The following is a 16,545-nucleotide window of genomic DNA, read 5'->3' on the forward strand; positions in this document are numbered from 1 at the left end:
GTGACGCATATCTCTCGTCGTACGAGCCTCGGCCCCGGAGCCGCAGGGTGCAGGATTTCTCACCGAGCACGCCTTCCACCACCAGCGTGGACTCGTACACCTCACAGCTCCTGTGGGGAGCAGGGGCTGAGATGAGGAGGGGGCCCTGGGCCAGGGCTCCAGAGGCAGTGCCAGCGAGGCTGGGAGGGCCGTACCTGGCAGTGAAGGAAACCTGGAGGGGGACGGAGGTGGGGGGTGCGTTGACCGGTCGTGCCTCCAGCAGCCCGCTGCTTGGGGAGACCCTGAAGGCAACAGGGTCCTTGTCTGGCTCCTGCTGGCCTGCGTGAGGGGAAGGGGACACGCAGGAGTGAAGCCAGCTCCGCGCTCGGCCCCCTGCCCGCATCTCGGGGGTGCACCTCTGCTCTTGCCCACCTCTGCAGGAATTCTCAGGTGGGCCCAGCCCTGGGGAGCCAGGCTGCAGGGACAGGGCACGCAGGCCCCTTCCTGGGGGTCTCAGCCCAGCCGCATGGGGGAGCAGGGAGGAGGGCATGGCACACCTGTCAACACGGCCCAGGAGCTCCGGGAGCCGCTCAGGTTCATGAGGCAGACCTCCCGGACGCGGCTCTGGTTCACGAAGCAGGTCCCGAAGTCCACCCAGCTGGTGGAGAGCTGCAGCTCGGGCACAGCCACGACGGCCCGCAAGGGCACCACCTTGGGGGGGACAGAGCCTTTAACTTGGTGGGGACTAGGTGACCTTACCCACTCCCACTGGGCTCTGAGCCAGGGACACAGGGGCCCTGCCGACCCCGAGTACTGCAGCTTCTGAGGGACGTACAGGCAGTACCACAACTGGTGGAAGGGGGCCAGCGCTGTCCTCTAAAGCCGGGGGATGCTGGTGGGATTCTGGGCAGGAAAAGGGCCAGGAAGGTGCCATCTGCTCCCTTCTGCCTCCCCTGCCCCCCCTGCCCTGGATCCAGCTCTGTGGTTTCTGCTCCCTGGCCGGGCCGCCCTGCTGCTTTCCTCTCCCCTCTCATCTAGTCCGCTGCTCCCCGTGGGCTCCGGGCCAGCTCACCTTTTCCCTTGGCCTCTCCAACTCAGAAGCTCACGGGGCTGTGGTGTGGAGCTGTCACAGTCCACAGAACAAGAAAGAGGCCCGTGGTATTCTCACCCGATGCTCGCAGTCCCACACGAGCCCAAGAGGCGTCCCTCAGCTGCTCAGTCCCCACCCATCAGGCCATGCCCTTGGCCTGGTTTCCCTTCTCTCTCCGTTAAACAGCGTGCAGGCTTCGCACGCCACCTCCTCCTCCAGGAAGCCTTCCCTGATTTTGCACCCTACAGCACCCCACCTCGCTCTGAGCTCCTAAGACAGGTAAGGATGGATGACCCTCATCTCTCCACGTGCCAGGCCTCTTCCAGGGCAGACTACTGGGGTTTGTCCCTCTGACCCCACCTGAACACGTGAGGCAGGCCTGGGACTCACCTGAGTGGTCTGGTTGCTATATTCTAGAAGCAGATTCTGAGTGAAGACCATCTGTTTCTCTCCACTCGCGCTCTGCTGAATGTCCACTCCAGGTGACATCTGGTCAGCCGGGAGCTTCTGATAGGAGAGCAGCTCCAGGGAGAGGGAAAAGGACACGTTCACCTGAGCAGATGTGGACAAGCCGTCACCTCAGACTGCTAGTGGGCGGCAGCCTCCCCGTCCAGAGCTCCATCCTTCCCTCACACAGACCCTTCCTGGTGCATTCACTCCTCACACTGTGCCCTGCTCCCTGCCCAGCACCCGTTAGTACCGGGGACAGGGCTGAGCAGCCCTCGGGAGCTGAGAGGCCAGAGGAGTGGGCGGCTCCACTCGCGTGACCAGGGCTGCGGGCAGGCCCGTAGGCCCAAGTCAGGCCTGTGTCTTTGTCGTGAGGGCAGTGAGGAGCCCCTGCCGGGTTTTAAGCAGGGGACGTGCAGTCAGCTTTGCCTTCCTCAGGGGTCACCCTGGAGGCTGTGGGGAGGGGGCTGGGGGAGCATGAGTGGGTATCTGGGGCCAGGGTGTAACTTGGGCCCAAGAGGATGGGGCTTGGACACGCGGCTCCCCAACCCAGGTCTGTGGACCCAGCTCCACAGATTCATGCAAGGCACCTGTTAGGAAAACGGGTTCCTGGGCCTCAGCCCAGATCTTCTCATCTCTCGCAGTGGGGCCTGGGGAACTGTGTTTCTGGTGTGCCTTATGTTTATGGAAAGATGGTGATGAAACCCTGCGTGAGGGCACACGAGAAGGGGGGTCTGTGCCGCGTGGAGGTGGCTCGCAGGACCAGGACACTGGCGGAGGGGACGAAGAGCGGGGTCTGGTGTGTCTGGGACTCGCGAGTGTCCACACTGATAGGTCTGGGCGTTCCTGCGCGTGGAGGGCCCCTGTGTGGAGGGATTTGCTGGACGTGGTGCGTGTGATGGGGGTCCGCCCCTGAGCGCGCAGCGCACGGCGGGGCCAAGCGTGTGGTTTGTGTGTGGACACCACTGTCTGTGTCTACGTCCAGACCTGGAGGGTGCTGCATGCGCGAACGTGAGAGGAAGGTGAGCCCCAGCCCAGGTGAGTGTGCCCACTGTAGGCAGGGACCACAGAAGCTCCCACTGACCAGCATGTTCTCCTGTGGGTAGAGTACCAGCTGCTTGCCGGCTGCTGCTGTCCCCTCCTTGCACTCCTGCTTCCAGCTGGGGCCGGGAGTCTTGTGGCTGCGGCTCACCCCATCTTGAGAAACAGAGAAGGGCCTGGAGACCAGGAGCCGGAAGTAGTGTGGGATTTCCGTGGTGTTGGTCAGCTTCAGGTGGTGGGTGGTCACCAGCTCACTCAGCACCTGGGCGGCCACAGACGTCGGGGAGGGGACTCAGTTCTGCCCTCCGGAGCCCCTGACTCGGGTGGGGGGTGGCGGGCTCCGGGGGAGGGGACCCAGACTGTCAGGCCTATGCCCCACAGGGGGTCGCGAGAGACGTCTGAGGACCATGTAGCGCAGGAGGGCCGGGGGTGCAGCACACTCACCCCAGCACAGCGCTGCTCGGGGATGAGGTCGCTGGCCTGGTGCCAGAACACCATGCTGCCGCCGGAGTCCAGCTCCACGCTCAGCCTGCCAGCGACAGGCATGGCTGGGCTCCTGGGCCCAACTGACCCTGGCCGGCCTTTCCCTGGGCTCACCCGCCAACTTCTCCCTCCCGTCCCCATCTTCTTGCTCCCAGGACCCTGTCTGGTCCCCGGCAGTGCCGGGGAAGGCTGACCCCCACAGCGGGCCGCAGGGAGGCCAGGCAGCCCAGCCGACTCACTGCGCGGGCCTCACGTAGCCGTGCAGGTGCAGCCTCACAGGTCCCACAGCCGAGCCCTGCAGGCGGCGCCTCCTCCCCGGAAGCTCCCTCTCCACCTGCCGAGCCCAAGCCCGATCATGGGTGGTCGCCCGAGCTGAGCAGGCAGCGGGCGAGCTGCCCCAGGGAGAGGCAGTGGTGGGGGCCCTCCCCAGGCCAGGAGCGCTCACCTCGTCATCCAAGCTCATGGAGCCCAGGGCGGAGCCAGTACACTCCACCCTGTGCAGGACGTCGGGCCCCAGGACCACGGGTGTGAAGGAGATGTGGGTGGTGCTGCTGCCCCCTGCAGGGACCACCTGGCAGACGCACACAGCAGCCTCAGCACCGCCTGTCCCTCCCGGCCAGGGGGACGCCCCCCTCCCGCCCCGCCCAGAGCTCCCAGCCCCGCCCCAACTCACCACCTGCTTGGGGCTGATGGAGAACGGCTGGTCAGAGGGCAGCCCCTCGCGCCCCTGCAGGGTGACCGAGATGATTTCCTGGGAGGCGCTGGCACTGGAGCCGCCCTCAGCCTGTGGTCCAGGAGTCGCTGAGGCTCACGCAGGCTCGAGGCCCACTGGCCACAGCCCGGCATCCCTCCCGCCACCCCTGCTCACAGACTGGGCAGCTTCACGGCTGGACTTGGACACGTCAGAGGGACTTGGGGGCCAGAAGGAGCTGCTGCTCTCAGGGGTCTCAGGGCACAGGAGGCCGTTCCCAGCTTCGTCCCGCAGCGGGAAGGGTGGCCCGTAGGACACCAGCAGCTCCAGCAGCCGGTCCTCCCTGGCCTCTGGAGCGTAGGTCTCCCAGTCCAGGCGGATGTCTGGGGCAGACATGGGGGAGAGAGGCGAGGGATAAGGAAGGAGCAGACTCTTCCCTGGGCCGCCCCCCTCCCTGCAGCCCCCGGAGGCTGTCGGGTCTCCCACGCTCAGGGTGGAGGGGGCCTGGCTCCCCAATGTCACTTGCAGGCAATTCTTGTTTTAGGAGAGTCTACAGGCTTATGCCATCGGCTCCATCAGCCCTTGCCCTCTGGATCACAAGACCAGGTTTCATGTCCAGATGCAGAAATCCGACTCCCTGTGTGCTCTCCCCACACCCTCCTTTCCTTCTGGCCTATTTGCTGACCCCTGGCCCCTTCACCCGCCGTGTCCCCTGCCTCCTCCCCTCCATCCTTTAGCGCCCGCCTGCTTTCACTTCCTTCCCCAGCCAGGCGAGTCTCTGGGGTCTGCCACTGGCAACTGTCTGGCCAGGATTCTCATCTCTCTCTTTGCCCCCATCCTTGTACACACTGGGCAAAAACCTAACCCTGGGGGAACGGAACCGACCATCTAGGCCCCAGTGAGCAAGTCCCCCGCATTCTAAACAACGTGCCACTCCCATAAATATGTCCCCAACCTAAACTGTGCCCCCACTCTGCCCATCACTGTTTCCTGCTCAGCCGTCCCTGCCTACCTGCACCACGACACTGTCTTCCCTGATCTCCTCTGGCACTCAGTGGATGGTCCCACCTCACCTCCCAGAAGAAAGTCCCGCCCGGAGTCCCCCATCTGTCTGCATCTACCCCATCCCTACACCCCTCTTCTCAGGGGCCAGATGTGTCCCATCTCCCCTCTCTCCTGGCTGCTTCCCCACAGCACTTAAACAAGCTTCCCCCTGCCAGACCTTTCCAGTACCACCTCTCCTCTCCACAGCAAGCTTGGAGGACGAACAATCCATGAGCGACTCCCCCCCACTCCCAGCTCACCTCGCATTCATGGCTCGCCCCTGGGGAATGAATGCCTGGTGAAAACATGCCCACGCAAGGTCCCCGAACTTGTAGTCCCCAGGGTTACTACCTGGTATCTGCCTCTTTCACGCACGGAATCACTCTCGCCAAGGCCACCAATGGCCTCCATACTCTCAAGTTCAGAGGACAATCTCACTTTCAGGTAAGGAGAAATGTGCATGTGATGATGAGCCCCAAGGAAGCAACGGTAACCAGGAAAGTAGAAGAGAAATCCCAAATTAAACAAAGGGGAAACAAGTCACAAAAAGCAAAATGAAGAAAGTAGAAAAATAACAGTGAAATAAATCATCAAATAAGAAGAAATACATAGATTAGGTTTTCTAAGCTCAGCTCTCAGCTGTTTACAAAGAAACACACATCAAAGTCATAAAGAGTGAAAACAGAGGGATGGGCAAAGACATACCAGGCAAATGCCAGTACACAACCAGGGGAGCAATGTTGCTATTTGGCGAGGTGGGATTTAAGCACTGAAGGGGCCAAAGAGGAAGGTTACAGGGTGATAAGAGGCATCGTTAGCTGTCAAGTGCATCTAACAATACAGAAGCTAAAAACATACAGCAAAACTACAAACGCCAGAAGAACTTGATAAAGATATGATTAGAGTGGTCCAATACACCCCAAATGCACAGATCCAGTGGACAAAAATAAGCAAGGTCACAGAGTGGCCATTCTCTTCCACCAACAGGATGTTCCCTTGAGTCCCCGAGGAGCTTAAAAACTACAGTGCCCAGGCCCTGCCCCTAGAGACTGTGGTTCACTTGGTCTGGGGTGGCCCAGCCTCAAGGTGCTTTAAATAATCCCCAGGAGACTCTGGTTCTCAGCTGGCCCCGGCTCTTCCTGTGGCCCATACGCTCCCTCAGGCCCAGCTGGGTTGCTCTCCTCCTGGCCTCAGCCTGATGGCCCTCGACACAGACCCCCAGCACTCTGGCCGCCCCCATAGTTGCATTCAGTGCACTCTACGCTGGCAACCCATGGTCACGTCCGTCCTGTCCATCAGGCACAGCCCCTGCTGTCCTGTTGCCTCTGTATCCCCAGCTCCTTGTACAGCACCTGGCAAATAGCTCAGGGGCTGCTGGTGGAAGGGAAGAGAAAAGGTGTCCCCTACAAGTGCCTGTCCCTATGCAAAGTGAACCCAACCAGGGGAGGGCATCTGTGGCCCATGGACACTGGGAAACCCCAGGTCCTACAGGCAAGGGCAAGTCCTGTCTTCTCGGATGGAAGTGGCTCTGACAACCCACGACTGGCTTGGCCACTCCTGACTTTGGCCCTTGGGGGCCTCCCTCCGTACCCCAGCCCACTTGGCTCCAGGTCGCGGGCCATCAGCTTCCCCCACCCCAATCTTCCCTCCCAGCCTGGCCCACCACACGGCAGAGCCTGCAGCAAGAGCCCCGATCTCTCTCGCGAGCATCTCACCACAGGGGCTGGAATTACTCAGGCGAAGGATCCGGGTGACTGTGTCTCCTCCAGAGACCCGGGTGCCGAACCTAGAGACAGGAGATGAGGGTCAGCAGGGCCACAGCCAGCGCACACCCCACAGGCCAGCTCTCCTGAGAGAGGAGGGCCGGGGCTCAGGCAGGCAGGAGGCCCCACAGTGGTCTGTCTTCAGCCCAGAGTCACCGAGCCCCAGGGCTGGAGGCCCTCCCCATGCGGTGCCCGGTGAACCATGACCCAGGGCTGCTCACCAGTAAACCCCACCCACTCTGCAACCGCACTGACCAACCGCACGGACCCCAATGCAGTTGGAGTGAGGGGTCCCGAGTCCAGCCCTGACCTCGGACCACAGTGACTACTCGCTACTTCTGTCACCGCAAAGCCCTCGGAGATGTGCAGATCACGGCCGTGCCCCCTGAGGCCTCTCTCCTCTGGGGTAGCCCTGGCTTGGGGCTTTCAAGCTGGGTGGCACCAAGTGGCCCTGGGCCGGCGGGACAGCAACGAGTTGGCGTGGGCAGCCCGGGGTGGAGGCCAAAGGGTTAGAGCAGGAGGCGGGCGGGGGTGAGGCAGGGATACCTGACAACAGGCTCCTTCTGGATCTGGTCAGTGGTGTAGTGGGCGGTCCTGTGGGAGCTGATGGGGCAGCCCACCACCGCCATGTGCACCGGGATGACCGCTGGAGGCAGGTCTCCCACCTGCAAACACACACCAGTCAAGCGTTGCTCTCGTCACCGGCTGCTACTGCATCCCCTGGCTCCCCATCCCCTCCGTGTGAGGCCCTTCCTCTTCCAGCCAGCCCAGGGTCCCCAAAGCTTGGTCGCAACTGGGCGAGGACTCACTCCCCCGTGTCTGACGCTCACCCCAGACCCCCCCAAAGGCCTGGCCTCTCGTCTCTGCTCTCCCGCCCAGCCCTGCGTGCGACTGCACGGATCTCCCAGCCTGAGGGTCTTTGGCCTCTTATGGCCCCTTTGATTACATTTCTTTATCTTTTAAATGGAAATAACTTTATTATTTTTCTCTGCTAATAAAAGGTGATAAATGTCTTTTTAAAATTTAAAATAGAATGTATTTCACCCATGATCCTACCCCACCCCCCAGCATGACTCACTGTTAACATTTTAGTGTACCACTGTCTAGACAGACTTGTGTGCATAAAACACAGATATAAATGAGCATTCTGGGCATGCTTTGTTTTGGTAATCTCTTTTCTCTTTACAACATATAATTTCACTAATGAAGGTTTACAGCATCATTTAACGGGCTGTCCGGAATCCCACTGCATGGATGTAGCCTAATGTTTTCATCCGATCTTCTCCTGATGGACATGGGTGTTTACACTCTTTCCTTTTTTCTCCCCCCTCTATTACAAACAACGCTGAGAAGAAAAGGAAGCCTGGTGTGAATTTATTTGCTCCCTGTGTCCACTTCTTTCCTTGGACAACCTTAATTGTGTGTCCCCAGCGCCCTGCAGAAGCGCCTCCGAAGGGCGGCACACATTGCCCAGCCGGCCTCGCTGTGCATGTGAGCACCTTTCCCCCGCACCTTCACTGACAACTTCTGAACCTTGCTAATCTCACAAAGACTAGTATTTCAGTGGTTTAACTCTCACTCCTTTAGTGACCAGTGTTGGTGACATGTTTCATGTTCACTGGCCATCTCTATTTGTCATTCTTGAATTGCCTATTCAAACCCTTTGCCTATTTGGGATGCTTTTGCCCCCCTTATTGTTAGTTAAGAAACGCTTTGTATATTAAGGTGATCAACTCTTTGTCATTGGGCACAGCACAATTTAAAGCAAATATCTACCATAACTAACCCATCCGATTTACTAAATAGTTCAAGAAAATCTGTGCAATAACTCAGTAGCCTAGGATTTGGGACACGTTTACTTTGTTTACTTACTGTGCAGATGAGGCTGTCCCAGTACTCGCCCCACATGTTCGCACAGGCTGTGAGGTCAATGCCAAGCTGCTGGTGGGCCCCCAGCATGCCCTGGGAGAGGTGGGGAAAGAAGGCAGCTCCTTTCCCGTGGGACAGCATTCTTTCCATAAACTCTGCAGGAGAACCAGGAATGGGGATTCAGGCCCCAGGGCAGGAAAGAGGTCCAAACCCTCAAGCGTCAGCAAAGCATTGAACCAGACAAGCCAACCTACAGCCTCTCCTTGGTCTGGCTAAACAGACCCTCCTCCTGGGAGCCTGGGGCCCAGGGTCCAGCTTCTCTCACCTCCCACAAGGGCTGAGCCTCAGCCCTCCCTTCTGAGCCACAACCCCTCCCAAATCAAAGCCAGGCCCTGTGCACAAGCCGTACGCCCTGGCAAGGGGATGGCCTCGTTTAAAAGAGGGGGCGCTGTCAGGTGGAGGGCCACGGCCATCTCGGGGACCTTGCTAGAAAAGACGCTGAGAAGTGGTCTCTGGTCAGGGTCCCCTCCTGCAGCAACTGGCCCACCTTCTTGGAAGGCCACGCGAAACGCCGCTCTGGCCAGGCCTAGGCCCAGCGCCTGCCCTGGGGCTCTTACCCAGCTCCTCTCGCTTGGCCAAGAGCTCCCGCATCCGAGCCATCTTCAGCAGGGCAGGAGGCATGTCGGGGCTTGACAAGATGGGACATGGAAATCACATCAAGCCATCCGGGCCCTTCCCCAGACCTGAGCCACCTCCCCTGGCAACCAGCATCCCCCCAGGTGCCCAGTGGAGGAAGGTGGCCCTGCCTGCTCCTCCTAGGGGAGAGCTGGTCAGGCCTCCTCTTCACCTCTATCTGTGGTCTTTGCTCCTACTGCATCCCTACCACCCAAAGCATCCCAGCTGCAGGCCGCCTGCCAGCCCCAGGGATTGCCTCCCAACAAACTCAGGAGGGCTCCAGGGCAGGGACCCTGATCCCCAGGCTCTGCACCTTGGTGACCCCTGGATGCAAACCCAGCCCAGACTCCCCAACCCTTGTCCAGTCTTCTGCAACAGGCCGTTTCCACTCTTTCCTGCTGACATCTGTCCCGCACTAAACACACGCTAACTTTCTGCAATGGGCCAGTTAATGGCTCAGGAGCCGTTCCTGGTGCCCTGCAGCACCAGCAGTCGGTGGTTTTGAAGCTCCCGCCACCACTCCCCCACTCCCACCCCTGCCTTAGGAGCTTTGGTGGCGAGGCATCTGCAGCGGGGTGCTGGTAAACAGCCAACCTCTCGGTGTAAATACTTTCACTGCAGTTGATTCCGAGCTACAGCTTTGCAGCGTGCCTCACTGTATCTCTGCGCACAGTTCCCTCCACCTACAATAACTTCTCTCTCATCCACGGGCCCCAGTACCACCTGGCCTGTCTGAAGCCCTCCACCTCAGCAGGCCACATCCTCCCCAGAAGCAGCCTCTGAAAGAAACCAGACTTACAGGCTGGGTTTTTGGTGCAGGCTGTTTGCAGGGCTCCCAAAGTACTCAAACTTGAGGGTAAAAGGGGTCTGTATCGGGGAACAGTTGGTCAGGATGAGCTGGCGATTCACGCGGGTCCGCAGCGGCACTGCTGAGCCGAAGTCCAGGTGGAGTCTCTCTGGGTGGCCTGGCCACAGCTCTGTGCTGGCAACACTGCCCCGAGCCCGTGAGCACCCGGTTACACGCCACCCTCGGCCCTGCCCAGCGAGCCACCTGGGGTGGGGGTGCCAGAGCTGCCCGGAAACCAGGCTGCATCCTCCAAGCCCTCGTTAAGCTGCCACCCCACAGAGACTCCCGCCTTGCCCACCCGTGATGCCAAGAGAGGCCTCAAACCCCCCAGGCTCCCCCTGGCCGGGGCAGACCGGCCTGTCTCCTGGTCGCCAGGCCTCGTGTGGGAAAGCCCAAGGTACCCACAGCCCCATCCCCTGCCGTCTCCCCGCCTGAACACCACGCCTCCGGTGTGTGGGGAAAGACCACAGAGAAGGCGGTGATGGGGTAGGCGGGGCTGTCCCCAGAGAGTCTGGGAGGGGCCTTTTCCCGGCCACAGGAATCACGGGGAGGAGGCTGGTACCACCTCAAGGTCGGTCCTTTGAACGGCTGCCTCAGCCCCCAGGCCCCGGGCCTGCCCTGGGCTCACCTGCTGTCGCTGTCCCCTGCAGAGATGGCGATGGCCACCTGCAGTCCCCGGGGTTTCCCGGAAATGCCCAGAACCAGTGGCTCCTTCATGCCTGACACGTTACAAGGGAGGGTCAGGTCCATCAACTCGTCCTATAAGGAAGCCCACCGGGAGTGCATCACTCAGGTAAAGCCCAGGGCTTGGCCTCAGCAGAGGGGCCTCAGATGGGCTCCCGCAGCACAGGAGGCTGCTTGGGGGGGCGCTCAACCCAAAGGTCTTGTCCAGGCTCATCTCTGTGGAAGGGCTCCCAGACCCTCCAGTGGGCCACTATGCCCAGACCCGGCCTGTCAGCCCACCCCTGCCCCCCCGGAGGCCTGGCCCCTTCCTCAGGGCTCCTGGCTGTGAGTCGGCCCCAAATACCTGGGCAGCCCCACGTGAAGGAGACCTCTCCAAGCAGACCTCTGGAGAAGCCACACATTTATCCTGATGAAGCTGCTACCATAGAAATCAAACCCTTCCTGCGTGAGGTCTGCTCTGTGCCAGGCCTGGGCCCGGCCGTCACCCTCGAGCTCAGGCTCAGCTGTGTAAGAAAGCCCACCGTCCACATGTTCGCCAGAGAGGACTGGGACCTGGGGCTGCTAGCCCCTGCGAGGAAGAAGTTTCTTTCCCCACAAACGGATAGCCGGCAACCACCCAAGTACTGAGCACATTCGGCCCAATGGCCTTCCTGTGGGCTGCACCCAGGAGAAGCTGTGTCCTTCTTGGGAGGAACCTGGGTGCCGCTCAGACTCCCCTGCAGCACCCAGCAGAGGGCCGGCCGTGGGCAGAAGCTCTGCTCAGCATCTCCAGGCAGCTGGAAAGCTGGGCCCACCTGTTCCAAAGAGAATGGCCTGGCAAGGGCTAAAGGTGGTGCCCAAGGGTGTCAGGGCACATCTAGGCCCTGTGTCCCTAGAGAGCAGGCCCAGTGGGAGTGGGGACCCCAGACCCAAATGCAAGAAGTCTCTTCCCCACTGATACAGCCCAGGAGAGGGGTCTGGGGTGGACCTCCTGGCCGGCACAGATGCAGGCAGCCAGGGGGAGCTTCCTGGGCACGTAGGCCCCTGAGCCCTAACTCGCCTGGGTATGAGCAGTCAACTCGAGGCTGAACTGGCACTCCTCACTGGGGCCCAGCGTGCCACGTGTGGGGGAGACTTTTGCTGTGCAGAAGCTTGCTTGGAGCCCCAGGAGCTGGAAGACACATGGGTGGGTCACGTGCTGGGCTTCCATGATGGACCCGGGGTCCAGACAGAGGGCTCAGCACCGCCGCATACTCTGGGGAGGCTGGCGGACTGGGGGCCCCCAGCAGGGTGGGGTGCTCCTGAGTGGGGATAAACCTCAGGTCCCTCTCCTCTCCTCTCCCACCACAGATGGACCTAATCCCTGTCAGGGGTTCTCTGGACTAAATACGCCACCCTGGGAGGCCCAGGGTGATGGGGAACCGGGACAGCTGGCTCCGATGCTCAGGGACGTGGCCCCATCTGCCATGGCACATGGGGCAGGCGGCAGAGCCAGCCCCAGGGGCAGTAATCTGTTCTGGGAGGTGTCTGGGGGACAATGTCCCCCTCCACACAGGCCTCTGGGGCTGAGGGTTGCAGGCCTAGGGCCCGACAGTGTGGGCTCACCCACCTTGCCCCAGTGGAACTGGGTGGGCAGGAGCGTGCCATTGATGAGTGTGACAGGCGTCTTGGTGGGCACGCCCAGGTAGAGGTTGGTGACCTCCACCTGGCTGCTCTGCAGGTACACGTAGGGCTCCTGCACCTCGGCATACACAGGCAGGTGGCTGGAACACAAGGAAATAAAAGTCATACTCAACAGAAAGGAAGAATTAAAACTCCTCCCTGTGTGCAGATGACATGATGGTCTATGTAGAAAATCCCAAGGAATCGATTTTTTAAAAAAAATCTTAGAACTAATGAGTGAGTCAGCAAAGTGACAGGGTAAAAATCAACACATAAAAATCAATCACTTTTTTTTTTTTTTTTTTGGCTGTGCCAGGAGTCTTGTGGGATTTTTAGTTCCCTGACCAGGGATCAAACCCGGGCCCTCGGCAGTAACGCACGGAGTCCTAACCACTGGACCGCCAGGGAACTCCAAAATCAATCACATTTTTACAGGCTAACAAAGAACGTGTAGAAACAGAAGTTAAAAATATAATACCATTTATAATTGCTCAAAAAATTGAAATACTTTGGTAAATATCTAATAAAACACGTATAGAATTTGTGTGCTGAAAACTACAAAAACACCAATGAAAGAAATTGAAGATGACTATAAATAGAGAGGTATAAATCATGTTCATGGATTAAAAAACTCAACACAGATGTCAATTCTCCCCAAATTGATCTATTAAGTTTAACAAAATTCTTATCAAACTCCTAGCCAGGATTTTTGTAGATATAGACAAGCTTATCATAACATTTATATAGAAAGATAAAGGACACAGACTAAAACAATTTTTAAAAAGAATAAAGTGGGAAATTACTGGATGTTAAGACTTACTATACAGCTACAGCAATCAAGATAGTGTGTTACTGGTGGAGGGTTGTATACAACAGATCAATGGAACAATGTAGATAACCTAGAAATAGACCCACACAAATATGTCTGAGGGTATTTTTTTTCTTGTATAAGGAATGGAGATAACATGCATTTTGCTTTTAACTTTTTATTTTGAAATACTGTAGATTCACATGCAGCTGTAACAAAAACAAATACAAAGGGATCCAATATACTCTTCACCCAATTTCCCAATAGTAACATCTTGCCTAACTATAGCACAATGTCACAAGCAGGAGACCAAGATGGATACAATCCAGCAATCTTATTCAGACCCCATCAGGTTTACATGGACTCGTTACTTCTACGCAATTTTCTCACATGTAGATACGCATGACACCACCACAGTCAAGACACAGAACGGTTCCATTACAAGGATGTCTCATGCTATCTTCTTTTTTTTTAACCTCCTCCCCACCCCCATTTTTTTTTTTTGGCCATAAATTTCTGAGTGCTGTTCACTTTGTTCAATAATTAAGGATTCTTCCAAAAGACAAAAAAAACCTTTACAATCTTGGCCAGCTTGGCAATCCTCAAGAATATCAAGGAAGAAAAGACTTGTCCCCATAAAGAGCTGTAAAATATATTTGAAAATGAGGTTTAATTGCAGTTATCAAGCTATCTTTTTATGCCACAGAACGAGACTGAGATAGGTCATAGATTCAAAAGCCAAACAAAAGATAGAGATTGGCAAAATGTATTTTAAAAAATGATCCCACTGTATACTGTCTGCAAGAGACACCTTAGATTCAAAGACACAAATATGCCAATAGTAAAAGGATGGAAAAATATACTGCAAACAGTACCCAAAAGAGAGCTATAGTAGCTATTTTAATGTGGGATGAAATAGACTTTAGGATAAAAATCGTTACTAGAGACAAAGAAGGGTATTTTATAATTATAAAAAGGTCAACCCATCAGGAAGACATTACAATTATAAATACACATGTCTAACAACAGTGTTCCAAAATACATGAAGCAAAAAATGACAGGATTGAAGGGAGAAACTGACAATTCCAAAATAATGATTAGAGATTTCAATACCTCATTTTAAATAGTGGACAGAAGAACTAAGCAGAAGATGAACAGGAAACAGAAGACTTAACACTATAAACCAACCAGACCTCTATACAACACTCTATCCAACAACAGCAAAATGCTTCCTATGTGTACATGGAATATTCTCTAGAACAGACCCTAAGATAGCTCATACAACAAGCCTCAGATTTAAAAGGCTGAAATTATACAAAGTATGTTCTCCAACAACAAGAGAATCAAATTAAAAATCAACAACAGAAAATAATTTGGGAAACAAAAATATGTGTAAATTAAACAACACACTCCTAAATAAACAATAGGTCAAATAAGAAATAAAAATTTTTGGTTGAATATGCAAAAATTAGTGAAAAACACCACATTAATTTTAAAAAGGACAAAAATGGCATGATTATTTCAAAAGACGCAGAAAAAACATTCAATGAAATCTAACGTTCTTTCATGAGAAAAACAATCAGCAAACTAGGAACAGAAGGGAACTTCCACAACCTGATAAAGGACATCTACAAAAAGCCTACAGCTAATATCATACTTAAAGGTGAAAGACAATGTTTTCCTTTTAAGATCGGGAACAAGGCAAGGACATCCACCCTTGCCACTTTCATTCAACACTGTACTGGAGTATTATTAGGTCCATTAGGCAGGAAATAGAAAGGAAAGGCATCCAGATTGGAAAGGAAGATGTAGGGACTTCTCTCGTGGCTCAGTGGTTAAGAATCTGCCTGCTAATGCAGGGGACACGGGTTCGAGCCCTGGTCCGGGAAGATCCCACATGCCACACAGCAACTAAGCCCATGCGCCACAACTACTGAGCCTGCACTCTAGAGTCCGCGAGCCACAACTGCTGAGCCTGCACACCACAACTACTGAAGCCCATGCGCCCTAGAGCCCACGCTCCACAACAAGAGAAGCCACCTCAATGAGAAGCCCATGCACCACAGGAAGAGTAGCCCCCGCTCGCCACAACTAGAGAAAGCCCGTGCACAGCAACGAAGACCCAACACAGCCAAAAATAAATAAATAAATAAAAATTTAAAAGAAAAAAAAAGGAAAGGAAGATGTAAAATTATCTCTAAATGTAGACGACATGATCTTCTATTTAGAAAACTATTAGAAGTAATGTGTTCAGCGAGGTTGTAGGATACAAGGTCAATATACAAAAAACTATTTGTATTTCTACACACCCACAATGAATAATAATAAAATGTGATTAAGAAAAGTCCATTTCCAAAAGCATCAAAAATGATAAAATACTTAGGAATAACTTTAACAAAAAAAGTACAAGACTTGTACACTGAAAACCTCACTGAAAGAAATGAAAAGACCTAAATAAATGGAAAGACATTTCATGTTCAAGAGTGGGAAGACTTAATATTGTCAGGATGGCAGTACTCCCCAAACTGATTGGCAGATTCAACACACTCCCTATTAAAATCCCAGCTGCTTCTTTGCAGAAATTGATAAACTGGTCCTAAAATTCATACAGAAATTCAAAGAACCCAGAATAGCCAAAACAATCTTGAGAAAGAAAAACAAAGTTGGAGAATTCATACTTCCTGATTTCAAAACTTACTATAAAGCCACATTAATCAAAACAAGGTTGATATGGCATAAGAACAGACCTATAGATCAATGGAACAGAACTGACAGTCCATAAGTAAACCCTCATGTTTACAGTCAACTGATTTTTGACAAAGGGTGCCAAGACAATTCAATGGATGAAGTAAAGTCTTTTTAAGAAACGTACTGAGACAACTGATTATCTTGTTGGAAAAGAATGAACTTGGATTCTTTTCTCACACCATACACAAAAACTAACTCAAAATGGATCAGAGACCTAAGAATAAGAACTAAAACTATAAAACTCTCAGAAGAAAACATGTGAGTAAATATTTGTGACATTAGGCAATGGTTTCTTAGATATCACACCAAAAGCACAAGCAACAAAAGAGAAAAATACATAAACTGGAATTCACCAAAATTTAAAACTTTTGTGCTTCAAAGTATACATACCATCAAGAAAGTGAAAGGACAATTCTCAGAATGGGAGAAAATATTTGAAAATCATATACCTAATAATAGACATGTATCTAGAATATAAAGAACAACACTTCCATCTCAAAAAAAAAGGAACACTTGTATCTCAATAATAAAAAGACAAATAACCTTATTTTTTTTAAATGGGCACAGAATTCAAGAGATAGTTCTCCAAAGAGGATCTACAGATAACCAATAAGCATATGAAAGATGCTAAACATCATCTGCCATCAGGAAAACTCAAATCAAATCCTCAGTGAAATATCACTTCACACACACCAGGATGAGTACCACTGAAGGATAGATTGTAACAAGTGTTGT

The 16,545-nt window shown here is 54.3% G+C and overlaps 1 protein-coding gene across 1 annotated transcript in view; it reads right to left on the reverse strand.

The window, feature by feature from the left end:
- The window catches only part of DLEC1 (DLEC1 cilia and flagella associated protein), an 86,013-nt gene that overhangs the window by 199 nt on the left and 69,269 nt on the right, over positions 1-16,545 (reverse strand). The window contains 18 exon segments of the mRNA XM_082639269.1: positions 2-110; positions 195-318; positions 537-690; positions 1,460-1,621; positions 2,601-2,819; positions 3,002-3,086; positions 3,280-3,374; positions 3,486-3,611; positions 3,714-3,824; positions 3,909-4,114; positions 6,491-6,561; positions 7,085-7,203; positions 8,411-8,562; positions 9,025-9,095; positions 9,882-10,073; positions 10,558-10,688; positions 11,653-11,763; positions 12,202-12,355. Of these exon segments, the coding sequence (XP_082495395.1) occupies positions 2-110; positions 195-318; positions 537-690; positions 1,460-1,621; positions 2,601-2,819; positions 3,002-3,086; positions 3,280-3,374; positions 3,486-3,611; positions 3,714-3,824; positions 3,909-4,114; positions 6,491-6,561; positions 7,085-7,203; positions 8,411-8,562; positions 9,025-9,095; positions 9,882-10,073; positions 10,558-10,688; positions 11,653-11,763; positions 12,202-12,355 (2,392 nt within the window).

The sequence above is a fragment of the Mesoplodon mirus genome (assembly GCF_964341445.2).
Source record: "Mesoplodon mirus genome assembly, chromosome: 12".
Lineage (NCBI taxonomy): Eukaryota > Metazoa > Chordata > Mammalia > Artiodactyla > Ziphiidae > Mesoplodon > Mesoplodon mirus.